The sequence below is a fragment of the Thalassophryne amazonica genome, chromosome 15, assembly GCF_902500255.1.
Source record: "Thalassophryne amazonica chromosome 15, fThaAma1.1, whole genome shotgun sequence".
Lineage (NCBI taxonomy): Eukaryota > Metazoa > Chordata > Actinopteri > Batrachoidiformes > Batrachoididae > Thalassophryne > Thalassophryne amazonica.
In genome coordinates, this window is record NC_047117.1 from 29,246,404 (window position 1) to 29,257,966 (window position 11,563).

Sequence of the window (11,563 nt, forward strand, 5' to 3'; positions counted from 1 at the left end):
ATGCTGTTTTTGTAACCTGATAACAACCTCTAGAGAAATTTAAATGACATTTTGGGGACATCAGTGTGCATGCTAACTTCTGCTAACTTACGATCTTGTCAAAAGCTCATAAACGTAAATATTGTTTGATCAGTTTATTGATAGAGGGGCTTTATTGAACATGTACAAATTGTAAGTAAGACAATAGGATCTTAACATTTAATGTAAATAATAAATGTGTAATTATTTATTTTTTGCACTAGGATACCAATTAAACAGCTGCAAATTATAAAGAAGACAATGCTCATACAGCTGAGGGTATTTTAGCATTGCATTTTATATAGTTTTTCTTCAAACGGTGTCTTGGAAACTTGTACTTCAGCTTATGTTCTGGTCATTCCTCAGAGTGGCGTTGGACCGTGCTGCCGTGCTCCTGTCAATGAAGAGGGAGATGGTTCGTCTTGACAACGTGTGGGGCGTGGGCGGAGGCCTCAGACCCGTCAAACATCTCATCAAAGAGGTAAACTCGGAACAAGCTCCAAGAATATGCTAATTTAAACTAAGACTGATAAATAACAACGCATCACTGCAAAACATTTGTTTTTACGTTCACGGTATGTTAACAAAGAAAGCATGAAATGCATTATGGGTACAGTGCACACATGGCACACATCAGGCTTTAACAGAGACATTCAACGCCCCGTGCACTCCAAGTTTTGTGTTTGCTCACAATTATTCCTCAGATGGTCTTGATTTTCTGGAATTGTCTGCGCTCCTGTGGGATAGTTACAGAGGCAATTTATTACCATATTGTAATATTATAAATTACACAACATTTTCTGTTTACTGACAGATTTGAGAGTGATTCAATGAGTCACAAAATGTGCGAGTCCCAGTAGACCCTCAGAATTCTTGTCCAGGTTTGACTTCCTGCCTGGTTGTTTACAGCTTCAGTGAAAACCTTTTTAGTTTTTAAATCTGTACTGAACTGGAGGAGTCACTGTGCTCACTCCTTCTGACTCATGCTGTTGGTTGCTTAAATGAACACTTTTTTCCCCCCTCCGTGTGAATTCCTGCTTCTCTTCCTCTGACACCGTCCTGCTGGTACAAGTCATTTTCGCCACATCCTTTTTTTTTTTTTAAACCCCAGATAATTCTGAGATTACATAAATTCCTCTGTGTCCGAATGTTTGACATACAGTATGTATGCGTGTGTATGATTGTCAGCTGAAAGGTTCTGCCTCCAATATATAATATTTCAGTAACAAACAAGATACGAGGGGCGATTGAGAAGTTTTGAACCTGACCCAGAAATGTAGGGTGTGGTTTTCCAGTTTTTGCATTCTGAGAAACCAACATTTCTCATACCCCCGTCACACAAGAGCACAAATTGCACAAAATGACATTTGTGCTGCATTCGAACTGCACTCTAATGCCTCATACAGCATTCCAACAGCAGTTATCATATTCGTGTGTCGCTTGTGCTGGGAAACATCCGAACGGTGATGAGTCAGTCGTAGCGCATTCGTGCTGCCGTAGGAATGGATATTCAAATGTCATTCGTGCAATTCAACCTGCAGTCAAACTGCGTTTGACCTCCAGCACGACTCGCATGAATTCTGTACACATTGGGATTCAAATGACATTTGTGCAAGTCGTGCTGCATTTGAATTCCTCGGGCAGCATTCGTGTGGCACTTAGGGAAATATGCCAAATTGGAGGGCCAGCATAAATGTAGAGAACAAACACACTACTGTCGTGCTGCTTTCGAACGGGAATATTCGTACAGTGGCCGTATTGATGTGACTGCTAGCTGCAATGGCATATGAACTGGCATCCGAAATGGCCACCCACCAGCATTCAGCGCAGTCTGATTGTGTAGGCACATCCCGATTGTTCCCCCAATGAGCCGACCCCCGCATCCTGTTCAGTGCATAAATGAAATATTGTAATATTGTAATGTGTAAAGTCTGTGGCACCCAATCATCTTGTGCACTAGACGTGAACATTGTGCAGTCACAGTGAGTCAGCACGTCTCCATCAGGTGGACACGAGTTTAAAGCCCAAAAATCCAGCTGTTGCTGGTCTGTATGACCAAGCCCAAAGAGGGCGCCCCTGAGCAGCCACAGATGTACAGTATCAAGTGCAGGTGCAGTGGCATAGTCCTTACAGAATTTTTGCAACATTACAACACCGACAAATATGGAGACGCTTTACTAAAGCTGCATGCATGTTTGAAGTTGGTTTGTCCTGGAAAAGACACAAATCTTCAGCACGACTGCTCTTCCACACAGAAGTCGACAAACACATGATGCACAAACGCCGTTGTTCTGTGGTTTTGTGAAAAGCTTCTGCATCATGTTGATGCGTTTATAATGTAACTGTGTCACACTGTAGCTTTGTGTGTTTTCTGCTCAGCTTAACTTTTGTTTCTTGCTTCAGCTTTAAACGTTGAGCTCCTCACATGCAGCACATATGTAAACAAGTTATTAAATACTGTATTTGCCCATCGGAGGGCGCCGGGCCAAGCATCAGCCCACCCTCTTTTTTTTGAAGAAAGTTGGTTAAATGCCCATCTGAAATTTAATTAAATTACAAGGAACACATTTAATGAATGAGAAAATGACAGTCAGGTGAATAATTTGTGAGTTTCTTCTGTATTTTTTTTATTTGTGCTGAGATTAGTGGTTTTATTGAAATTGGCATTCTGATGTACATGATATCAACCATGCTTGTGCATCGGCCCACCCCCTCTTCAGGCAGAATTTCGCGTGGAGAGCCATGGGCCCTCTGATAGAAAAACGGGTATATAATTAATAACGCAGGATGACAAATTCCCATCGCATGATGAATTTCTACCAACGTTAGACAATGTCAAAGCAGATTTTCTCCGACAGCATTAACACATGTAGACCTCCTCCAGCGACTGTTTCATGTCTGATTTCACGAAGTTAGCGAAGTGATACAAAGCACCCAAGTCTTACTTCTCTTTTTCTGTTTGTGTTCTAGATGAACCTTCTGCTTCAGGAGTATTTGACATCAGGGGACGTGTCTGAGGCGGAGCACTGTCTGCGGGATCTGGAGGTGCCGCACTTCCACCATGAGCTGGTCTATGAGGTATCAAGAAGCTCGTCTTCTACACATTATGGGCGAGCTAATATACACAGACCTCCAGGTGTCTTAAAAACGGATATGGACCTTTGTGGCCAAAAAACAGCCCACAGACACGTCAGGAAAAACAGCACATTTTCAGGTTTCTAAGCAACCACCTCTTTCCATATCTGCTGCTTTAAATGTGGAGACACCGCTTTTATTTCAGAGCGACACGTCTCTGTTTTTGAAGGATAGAGGTGCCAGATTATGTTGGACACGTCTTGCAGTCAGCCTGGTACTGTTTGACTCGGAGCATGCAGGAGTCCAGAAGCCAGATTTGATAACCGGGCAAATGAAACAGGCAAATCGACTATTTGCCATTCATTTTCAATCAGAGTGGGCGTTTTGCAGCCACGAGATCACGGATGCTATACTGCCAGCGAGGCTGGGCCAAAATAGATGAGAAGAAATAAACACTTCTAAATCTAAACGTTCTGTTTTTGTAACCAGATAATACCCCTGAAGTGATTCACAGGACATCTTACAGAGAAGTTAGCATGCTAACTGGCGGTACAGGTCACGTTAAATAATATTTGTCACACATTTCAGAAAGGGATCTTATCCTTTAAATTTTGTTTTTGGCAGGACAGTTTGTGGACACATTTGCACAATTAAATGTTGCAGTAACATATATAACCATAAATTCAGAATTTTTATTTTTTTATATAATGATTCCTTTTAAAATGCTGTTATTGTGGATGCAATGTCTCTTTTAAATTGTAACCCTTTAAGCAATAAAAAAGCTAAATTAGAATTAATGAAGTTATTTTTAATGTTTCAGTGATTAAAATAATGTTTCTCGTTGCTGTTATTGCAGTGCTTAACTCATTGAGTGCCATTGACGCTTAAATGCGTCTTCATATAGTAACGCTCAGTGCCAAAGACGGGTTATCCTGCCAATTACATTTTTTATGGGGGGGCAGGGTAATCAGCTGATCTAGCTTGTGTAAAAAAAAATTAGAGTTGTAATCACAAGGGAACCCATTCTGTGGGTGGTAGCAGTGTGAGTGTGGACCGGAGCGCGGCTCGCTCTCCACCGTTGTGCGGACGTCTTACGGTTGTACCGCTCCTAATCCGACTGGTTTCCACCTGGCTGGCTGTCAAACTGTGATGCAGTCGCGGGCTCCAGTCGTTCCGTCTTTTTCCTTGGAATGAAAAAACGCAGAGCGCACGACACACCTCACACAAAAGCTGCTTACAAGCAAATGACGCAGTCGACAGGCTCATGCAAGCACACGTGATTCAGATCCATCAGGTTTTTGAAAAAAATAAAAAGGTCCGATACGTAGGAGCCAGAGGGAAAAGACGCGCTGCTGAGAGAAGAGACAGACGGAGTCCCTCCCCTGATGTTTTTTTTTTTTTTTTTTTTTGGTGCATTATACAGTAGGATCACTTTTCATAATGTTTGAGATGTCACTGAAGCAAAAACAATTATAATCAAAGACATTTTCTCCTTGAAATGTTGCTTGTCACAAAAAGCCAATTTTCTCAGTTTTTTTGTCAGAAATCAGCATTTATAGTGATACCCACCCATGTTCTGCAGACAATTACTAAAGAATGGAAAGAGGTACAAACAAACGTTTTTTTCTGATGATAAAGGAAAGTCTGAAGTTTCTTTTGGTATGTTTGTTGTTGACATGGACATAGAACTCAATTTTCTATGGGTCTTGAAAAAAACACTCAAATGCTGAAAAATCCTGGCACTGGGATGTTCTGAACTTTGAAAATGGCTGGCACTCAATGAGTTAAATGGTCTGCATTTATATCGCGCTTTTCCATCTGCATCAGACGCTCAAAGCGCCTACACATCAATGCCTCACATTCACCCCAATGTGAGGCTGCTGCCATGCAAGGCGCCCACTACACACCAGGAGTAACTAGGGGATTAAGGACCTTGCTCAAGGGCCCTTAGTGATTTTTCAGTCAGGCTGGGATTTGAACCAGCTACAACTACAGTTAAGTACTGCTTAACTGTAGTTTACAAAGTAGCTTTACTGGTTTAACAGTGTATTTTTTTTTTAAGATTTAACTCATTAAATGGATTTTCTTTGGCACCACTATAATTTTATTTATTAACATTTAAATCAGAGATGAGATTTTTCTGTGGATCCGCGGATTTCCGCGGATTTGACAGTCCCAGGGGTCGATTTTGTGAAACGTCCAAATCCGTTGAGAAAATTTTAGGGGGGGGTAAGAATGCAAAAAAAATTAATGCCAGGAGTACCTTTAGGGGCTTTCACAGTGGTGTATTTGTAGAGCTGCTCATTACACCGTTGTTTCATTTAAATACGGGCGAAATACGCGTGTACTCAGCCTTTAACAGTGTTTGTTCATACTTGCAGCTGCGTGTGTTCGCGTTTTAATGTGCACACAGTCGCGTGTACCATGCTGCACCAGTTTCAGTGCTATTTTCTGAGAGAGAGAGAGAGATTTTAAGGAGTCTGATAGAATACGCCACTGTGACATGCCCTTTTGTTTAATAAAATTGTCGTCTATTCAGAACAGTGAGTGGTCTTTGTTTGTTATCGCCGACGCAGCAAGTTTGATTAGTGTGTCAGTCAGCCGAACGCGGAAGTAACGCTGTGCTGACAGTGACCAGTATGAAGTAGGTGCACAATGAGCATGTAGTGTAAGGGAGGCAACTGTGTAGTCTTTCAACTTCCAATAGTCGGTAGTTTTCCTTCCAACAAATCATAAAAACCGAGACGGTATCGAAGCGCAGTCGAAGCTGTTACTTACGCACGTTTTCATTGGTTATTACAAAGCTTATGACCAATCAGCGCAAAGGTTATATATGCGTTTCTCCGGCCCTTTCTTCGGTGTTGCTCACACACACACACACACACGCACACACACAGTCAGTGGATTATGTAAACAGATATTTTGACATTATTGTAGTGTGCTAGAACATTGTAAATATATATACATGTATGTGTGTGTATATTATATACATGTATACACGTGATGACAGTGTTATAGGTGGAGATCACATCGACTAAATATAAACCTTATATGGTCTGACAGTTCAGTGGACATAGAACATTGGATTATAAATGTACATGTATTTGAGGATATACATGTATGTTTGTTGACAAGTGTGCCATGCTGAAAATCAAGTAAGTCTAGTTATGAAAAAAATATTTTGGTCACAAAAATACACATGTACAGTAGATGGTCTTAGTAAGCGTTTACAGTTTGAATTATAGATATGAACACCTGCCATTCATAGTAGTTTTTAATATCATTTTAGTGCAATTTACATGTTTTAAAACAGCAAAAATGCTTTGGCTTCAGACCCCCTGGCCAGGGCTCTGCCCTGGACCCGCCGGGGCCTGCGGCCCCTGGACCCTGGCTTATTTTCCTCTGAAAATCGAATTTGCCAATCTCATCCCTGTTAAATAGAGAATTCATAATATGATATTGCCAGTATTTTCAAAATTCACTTTGTCTAGAAGAAATTAATAAAGTTCCCCTGAAGGGGCAAATTTCAAATGAACAGAGAGCCTTGAACTACATTCAGTCGCAACCTGTACATTCTACCAAAGTGATGTCATACGTCGCATGGTGGGTTCTCCCAGCTTGTGTAAGGAATGGTGGGAAGTACACTGCGATCACCAATCAGAGGAGAGAGGCACAGTGATGTCAGCTGGCTGCTTGCGCAAACAAAAATAATCCAATATGGCGGAAAACACTCCAAAATAACTTATTTCTGTATAAATCTAATATGTCTCATATATTGTAAAAGTTAGTAAGAGAAAAACACTTAAAAATCTAAAAACACTGTTTTTGTAACCAGTTAACACCTCTGAGGTGATTTTTTTTAAATTTTTTTAAGACATCTTAAGGATGGCAGCGTGCATGCCTGCGTTCACGCATCACCTGATATCAAAGGTGACTTCCAGTACTTTGAAAACCTCATGCATGTACGCACACACCATTGCCCCCAGGTCTATGTTCTCTTCATTAAAATGTTTAAAAAATAAACTGACATAATGCTTGGTTTTCAGTAGAAACTAAATTTTGTCAGTTTAAAGAAATTTGAAAGGTTGTACAGCTTTAATGTAGCATCATTACAAATATAACAGAACTGGAGATGGTAAAGCCTAAAATAAATGAATACAATCAATTATGAATCAATATTTCTTTATCATCCCACCTTTGACTTTCCTGAAAACTTTGCTAAAATTGATCACTTACAGTAAGTAACTCATTGCTTGATGACAAATGCCTCCTGTGTGTATAAACACTGCCACCATGTGGTGTAATGCGTAATGTGTAATGGTGTAATCCTCACGTTTGTGCTGTTCCTTGGGTTAACTGTTGCCTCATGTTCGTCTTACAGATACAGTATATTTCTGTTTTTTTAGGCTGTGGTGATGGTGCTGGAGTCCCAAGGTAACACTGCCTCCAATATGATGATGAAGCTGCTACAGTCCTTTTGGAAAATGGGCCTTGTCACTGTGGATCAGATGAACAGAGTCAGTCCTCTTCTGTTGTACTCCCTCTGTGAACAATTTGTTTGGAATGTTAAAGTAAAAATATTATGTCAAAATTACTGTACAGTAAATTTGTGTCAAGTAAACCTACGTAGCCTATTTTTCTTATGTTAACGGAAAGTTTTTTTTCTTAATAGGCATAAGCATTTTCTTTTAACAACTCAGTCAAAAACAAATATTTGCATGGCAGTTTTTACTCTGCATGTTCTGTTCGTCCAACTGTGTATGAACAAAGCGAGTGGAAGAGTTTTGATCAGATTTGGGTCAAAATTGGTGGAATGACTGAACATCAGCCAAGGACAAGGGCTTTCAATTTTGAGAAACATTGGTTACATGTGGAAGTCATAAGCCTAGGTCAACATTTGGCTCCAATGTTTAAATATATAGGGTGTCTAAAAAATGTACCCAAGAGTACTCTGAAACATGAATACCAGGAAATGATTTTACTAGGAAATAATGGTGTTTTTCACATTTCAGGAATTCTGTTTGTTCTGCAAGACATTAAAGTCCAGGAAAAATGCCGCAGTTGACCCTAATTCAGAGAACAAAAATTGTCGAGTTCTGTGCAACGCATCCTAAGGGGTTGACTTGTATCTCTTTCCGTACAAAATTCAATCTCAGAGCGAACTAACTCCCCAGCAAATGGCAAGGAGACTTGAATTTGCTCAGTGGTTTTCTGGAAAACCGGAGACGGGTGATTTGTTTCTTAGGAAACTTCAGATGAGGAGGTTACATTAATCATGTGGCGTAAAAGACAAAGGGTTAAAACATCAAAAAGGAAAGACTGAACTACAAACCTCAGCAAAAATATAAACGCAACACTTTTGGTTTTGCTCCCATTTTGTATGAGATGAACTCAAAGATCTAAAACTTTTTCCACATACACAATATCACCATTTCCCTCAAATATTGTTCACAAACCAGTCTAAATCTGTGATAGTGAGCACTTCTCCTTTGCTGAGATAATCCATCCCACCTCACAGGTGTGCCATACCAAGATGCTGATTAGACACCATGATTAGTGCACAGGTGTGCCTTAGACTGCCCACAATAAAAGGCCACTCTGAAAGGTGCAGTTTTGCTTTATTGGGGGGGATACCAGTCAGTATCTGGTGTGACCACCATTTGCCTCATGCAGTGCAACACATCTCCTTCGCATAGAGTTGATCAGGTTGTCAATTGTGGCCTGTGGAATGTTAGTCCACTCCTCTTCAATGGCTGTGCGAAGTTGCTGGATATTGGCAGGAACGGGTACACGCTGTCGTATACGCCGGTCCAGAGCATCCCAAACATGCTCAATGGGTGACATGTCTGGTGAGTATGCCGGCCATGCAAGAACTGGGACATTTTCAGCTTCCAAGAATTGTGTACAGATCCTTGCAACATGGGGCCGTGCATTATCCTGCTGCAACATGAGGTGATGTTCTTGGATGTATGGCACAACAATGGGCCTCAGGATCTCGTCACGGTATCTCTGTGCATTCAAAATGCCATCAATAAAATGCACCTGTGTTCTTCGTCCATAACAGACGCCTGCCCATACCATAACCCCACTGCCACCATGGGCCACTTGATTCACAACATTGACATCAGAAAACCGCTCACCCACACGATGCCACACACGCTGTCTGCCATCTGCCCTGGACAGTGTGAACCGGGATTCATCTGTGAAGAGAACACCTCTCCAACGTGCCAAACGCCAGCGAATGTGAGCATTTGCCCACTCAAGTCGGTTACGACGACGAACTGGAGTCAGGTCGAGACCCCGATGAGGACGACGAGCATGCAGATGAGCTTCCCTGAGACGGTTTCTGACAGTTTGTGCAGAAATTCTTTGGTTATGCAAACCGATTGTTTAGCAGCTGTCCGAGTGGCTGGTCTCAGACGATCTTGGAGGTGAACATGCTGGATGTGGAGGTCCTGGGCTGGTGTGGTTACACGTGGTCTGCGGTTGTGGGGCTGGTTGGATGTACTGCCATATTCTCTGAAACGCCTTTGGAGACGGCTTATGGTAGAGAAATGAACATTCAATACACGAGCAACAGCTCTGGTTGACATTCCTGCTGTCAGCATGCCAATTGCACGCTCCCTCAAATTTTGCGACATCTGTGGCATTGTGCTGTGTGATAAAACTGCACCTTTCAGAGTGGCCTTTTATTGTGGACAGTCTAAGGCACACCTGTGCACTAATCATGGTGTCTAATCAGCATCTTGATATGGCACACCTGTGAGGTGGGATGGATTATCTCAGCAAAGGAGAAGTGCTCACTATCACAGATTTAGACTGGTTTGTGAACAATATTTGAGGGAAATGGTGATATTGTGTATGTGGAAAATGTTTTAGATCTTTGAGTTCATCTCATACAAAATGGGAGCAAAACCAAAAGTGTTGCGTTTATATTTTTGTTGTGTACATTGGGTAGAAAACTGACATGCTTTGGCCACATGGTCATGCAGAAAATGTCTGAAAATATTGATTGGTTTTTCTGTGCTGTCAAATTACTTTTGGGTACATTTTTTGAGACACCCTATATACAGGGTGCACCCCCCCCCCCCCCCCCCCAAAAAAAAAAACAAAAAACAGAACCTATAAACATTGTAGTAAATCCATCAAATTTCTTGAAATTTGCTGGACCTTTGCATGGCATAATTATCTTGGTTGCTTTGTTGGGGAAGACTATTGATCGCCTTCCACAACAAAGCAACCAAGGAAAAGGCATTTTGCCTGGAGGCCTATTTTACCAACAAATGATACCATTTAGAGCGTAATTTGGAAAGAACATGGCTGTTATGCAAAGTGACCAAGATAACTGAAACTTTGGGGAATGATCATACACAGATTGAAAATAGAAATTGTAATAAATCCTACAGTCCTATTTTTGTAGGATTTATTACAAGTTTTATGGGTTCAGTTTTTTGTTTTTGGGTCACCCTGTACTAGGGGATGGCTAATCAAAGGAATTGCTTAAGGATATGCTCATGATTACTGTTATACATTAATATGACATTGCAGATTACCTTTCTTACATGATGGAAAGGTTTTCTTTGTAAAGGATAAATGCAAATAATCAAATATTGAGGCCAAATAGAGTTGTATACTATAGCGTTCCTGAAACAATTTGAGTACCTTTTGTGTGAAAGATCTAAGGTTCAGGTGTTGCATCACAAGTGCCTGTTACTGATTGCTTAATTATTATTATTTAAATACAACCTGTTTTTAATGCAGGGTTTCCAGCGTGTTTATGATGAGCTCCCAGAGATCAGCCTCGATGTTCCACATGCACACACCATCTTGGAGACCTTTGTGGACCAATGCTTCGAGGAGGCAGTCATCACCAAATTGCTGAGGGACGCCTGTCCCTCCAGGTTAGTCCAGACACTTCACAACATTTGTGTTCACCTTTTATCACATTATTTAAATAGTCTCTTTCCCTTTTTCCACTCACCAGAGGGCGAAAACGATTTGTGAGTGAAGGCGATGGAGGAGCAATTAAGAATTAATCCAGCGGGAGGAGATGAAGGTGGCGTCCAGGTTTTTGCAGTGCCCTCGCTCTCCCCCATTCCCCCCCTTTTTTTTTTTTTTTTTTTTGTGGGGGCAGGGGCGGCAGGTTGGCAGTTCAACTTGTTCCTCTCCTAATGACGTCATTTTACAAACCAACATTGACGTTTGCAGATTGAAGAGTGCACTAGGCAGTGAGGTCTTTTCACCCCCCCCCCCCTTTTTTTTTTTCTCCAAAGAATGTTCTTTAATTCTGGGGTGTTTCCGCCCCTCTTGTCTGAGTCTTTGGACCTATTTGTCAACAAAAATGGAAGTCAGAGATGGATGGTCCGAGGTGTGTGGGAGATTGTTGTTTGCTTTGCTTCACCTGTTGGCAGTTGTTTGTGTTGTGCTTTAAATGAAAAAGCACTTGTATTTTCCAAATAATACTGAAAAG

At 41.3% G+C, this 11,563-nt stretch overlaps 1 protein-coding gene across 1 annotated transcript in view; it reads left to right on the plus strand.

Moving 5' to 3' along the window:
* The window catches only part of pdcd4a (programmed cell death 4a), a 48,775-nt gene extending 37,641 nt beyond the window's left edge, over positions 1 to 11,134 (plus strand). The window contains exons 7-11 of the mRNA XM_034188339.1: positions 385 to 499; positions 2,989 to 3,096; positions 7,500 to 7,610; positions 10,855 to 10,994; positions 11,078 to 11,134. Of these exons, the coding sequence (XP_034044230.1) occupies positions 385 to 499; positions 2,989 to 3,096; positions 7,500 to 7,610; positions 10,855 to 10,994; positions 11,078 to 11,129 (526 nt within the window). The 3' untranslated portion in view covers positions 11,130 to 11,134. The remainder of the gene's footprint in view (positions 1 to 384; positions 500 to 2,988; positions 3,097 to 7,499; positions 7,611 to 10,854; positions 10,995 to 11,077) is intronic.
* Positions 11,135 to 11,563: the final 429 nt, after the last annotated feature.